The following is a 2,440-nucleotide window of genomic DNA, read 5'->3' as shown; positions in this document are numbered from 1 at the left end:
ATTACAAGCAACATAAAGTGATCAGTTGGTAACACATAAACTCAGCACAAATTTGTAAGACAAATAGTAGTACCAACTTAACTCCCCTCACAAGACATACTCCTAGGAGCAGAGGCGAATCCAAAATCTAGAGTCAACGAGTACTGGTGCAATTAATATAAATGTAATCTTATCATCTGTACACATTTCAAATGTTCTTTTTATTTTTTTTTTGCTTTCATAAGCATATAATAGTTCAAGTCGAAAGTAATGAGTTCAATCGATCTTAAACAAAACCTGTCCTAGATTCCTTTCGGCTTACATGATAGTTCTCCTTTTTCGGCGAAACTAGAGCCTCTGCAAAATTAAGGGTGCACCAAACTTAGGTTGCAAAGCCACAATTGAATGAGGAGCATGTGTATAAGAAGGAGATAGCTCAAACGCGAAGCGTTGTAGAATCAGAGCTATAGCCATTTTTGCTTCTAACATGGCGAAGTTTTGTCCAATACATATTCGCGGTCCTGCTCCGAATGGAAAAAACGTCATTTGACCCTTTGTCGCGTTTAAAACACCTTCACTGAATCTCTCTGGTTTGAACTCCTCTGCATCTTCGCCCCAAATTTCCTTGTCATGATGCAATAAGATTGTTGGTATAAATAGCAATGATCCATTTGGTAGATGCAAATCCCCCAATTTAGTGTCTTCATTAGTCCTTCGAATACGAGTTGCTAGTGGCGGATAAAGTCTTAAGGACTCATACAAAATCATCGTCACCTGAAAAATACATGTGAAACAGTTATGTCTAGCTTCGCCATATTAATAAATCTAAATCTTGAGGACTCTTAACGAAATTTCTGACTTTTGTCACTGCCGGTACGAGTATATAAGTTTTTTTTCCTAACTTAAATATATGATGGATCTTAAAAATATTAATACATGACTGCAATTTAGTTACTGAGTGTGATCACATAATATGTATGCATATCAATTTTGTTTCATATACGTATCGAGAGAAAAGTTAGCTTGATCAGGTTAACCTACAGAATCTGTCCTAAATATGTCTGTCTGTGCCTGTGCATGAGTTATGTTGAAAGAACTTACAATTTTCAACCGACTTAATTCATCGAAAGCTGGTTGATCACTTCCAAAGGCTCGCAAAACTTCCTCTCTAACCTTTGATTGCCAATCTTGATGCCTAGATAACAAAATCATAGTCCAAACAAGCCACACAGAAGTGGTTTCTTGCCCAGCAAAATAAAATAATTTGCATTCTTGAATTACTTCATGAATAGTCAATCCAAATTCCTTGCTTCCTTGTTCTTCAATTTCATTGGAATTTGATTCCAATAATGTACCTAATAAGTCATCACCAAAGTCTTGTCCTGCTTCTTTTGCCTTTAATCTGTTGCCAATGAGATGCCTAATTGATTCTTGAACTTCTTTTTCAATTGTTTTCATTTTCTTGTTACTTTTGGTGGGCAAAAATCTACAAATTAGATAGAGTAGTAAGTTAAGAATGGACTTCATATATGCTAAAAAAATTTGGCTTTGCAATGTGGATAACATTAGGATTAATTGCAATTTTGGTTCCTCAGTTATTGGTCTTTATGTGGTAAATATGTTAAATTCAACTTTCAGAACTATAGTGCCCTAAAATATTACAACTTAACACAACACATGAGTAATTAAATTGCTTAGCGGTCCATAATTTGTTAAAGTTGTGAAGATTCACAAATATAGGGGTCAAAAATCCACAAATAATTGAGGGTAACATTCGCCCAACTATATCCAGTATAATTTCACAAGTGAGGTCTAAAAATAGTAGAATGTACGTAGATCTCGCCCTTACCTTTGTAGGATGGAGAGGTTGTTTCTCATAAATCTGATTAATAAAGATAAGCTATAGACAACTCTAGTCATTATAAAAGTTTAGCTGGTCTAAATCAGAAGTATCAGGATTAAAATTAAATTGGATAAATTATAAACTAACCTTGATCCTGGTATATAAATGAAATTGAATTGCTTCATAATAATCTCAGCTAGTTCATTTTGAAGTTCAAATATTCTTCTTCCTTGTTCATAGCTACTCCCAAATGCGGTATGAGAAATCATATCACTTGTTAATTTTTGAAATTGAGGCCAAATATCCAGCTCTTTTGATCCTTGCTCTGGTACAATCTCCTCCCATTCTTTTAGCATCTCAATACAGCTTAAGTAAAAAGCTGGCAACATAAGCTACTTGCAAAACAAACAGAAAACTATATGCCATTAGTTATATATAGTAATCTTTCAAATTGTTTATGTTACTGCTAAATGTCATGACAAATTGTTAATGTAGAATGCTTGTTACCATGTATGCTTACACCAGAATATGTTTTTTTTTTAACTTTATGACTTGTGTTGCATGGGAAAAGAGTAACTCGGAGTACTTTACTTCAGTCCTAGTACTAAAGACGTGACA

General features: G+C 34.2%; 1 protein-coding gene across 1 annotated transcript; it reads right to left on the bottom strand.

Annotated features, from left to right (window-relative positions):
* LOC107877341 (cytochrome P450 CYP72A219) lies at window positions 1-2,214 on the bottom strand (the record flags this gene model as incomplete). Its single annotated transcript, XM_047415448.1, is given in 3 exon segments — window positions 1-753; window positions 1,081-1,465; window positions 1,970-2,214. Coding segments are annotated over 3 exon segments (1,056 nt in total), but the record flags the coding sequence as incomplete, so codon positions are not given.
* Window positions 2,215-2,440: the final 226 nt, after the last annotated feature.

The sequence above is a fragment of the Capsicum annuum genome, chromosome 7 (assembly GCF_002878395.1).
Source record: "Capsicum annuum cultivar UCD-10X-F1 chromosome 7, UCD10Xv1.1, whole genome shotgun sequence".
NCBI classification, from domain to species: Eukaryota; Viridiplantae; Streptophyta; class Magnoliopsida; order Solanales; family Solanaceae; genus Capsicum; species Capsicum annuum.
The sequence above is the reverse complement of the archived record's forward strand: the minus strand, read 5'-3'. Positions and strand labels throughout refer to the sequence as shown.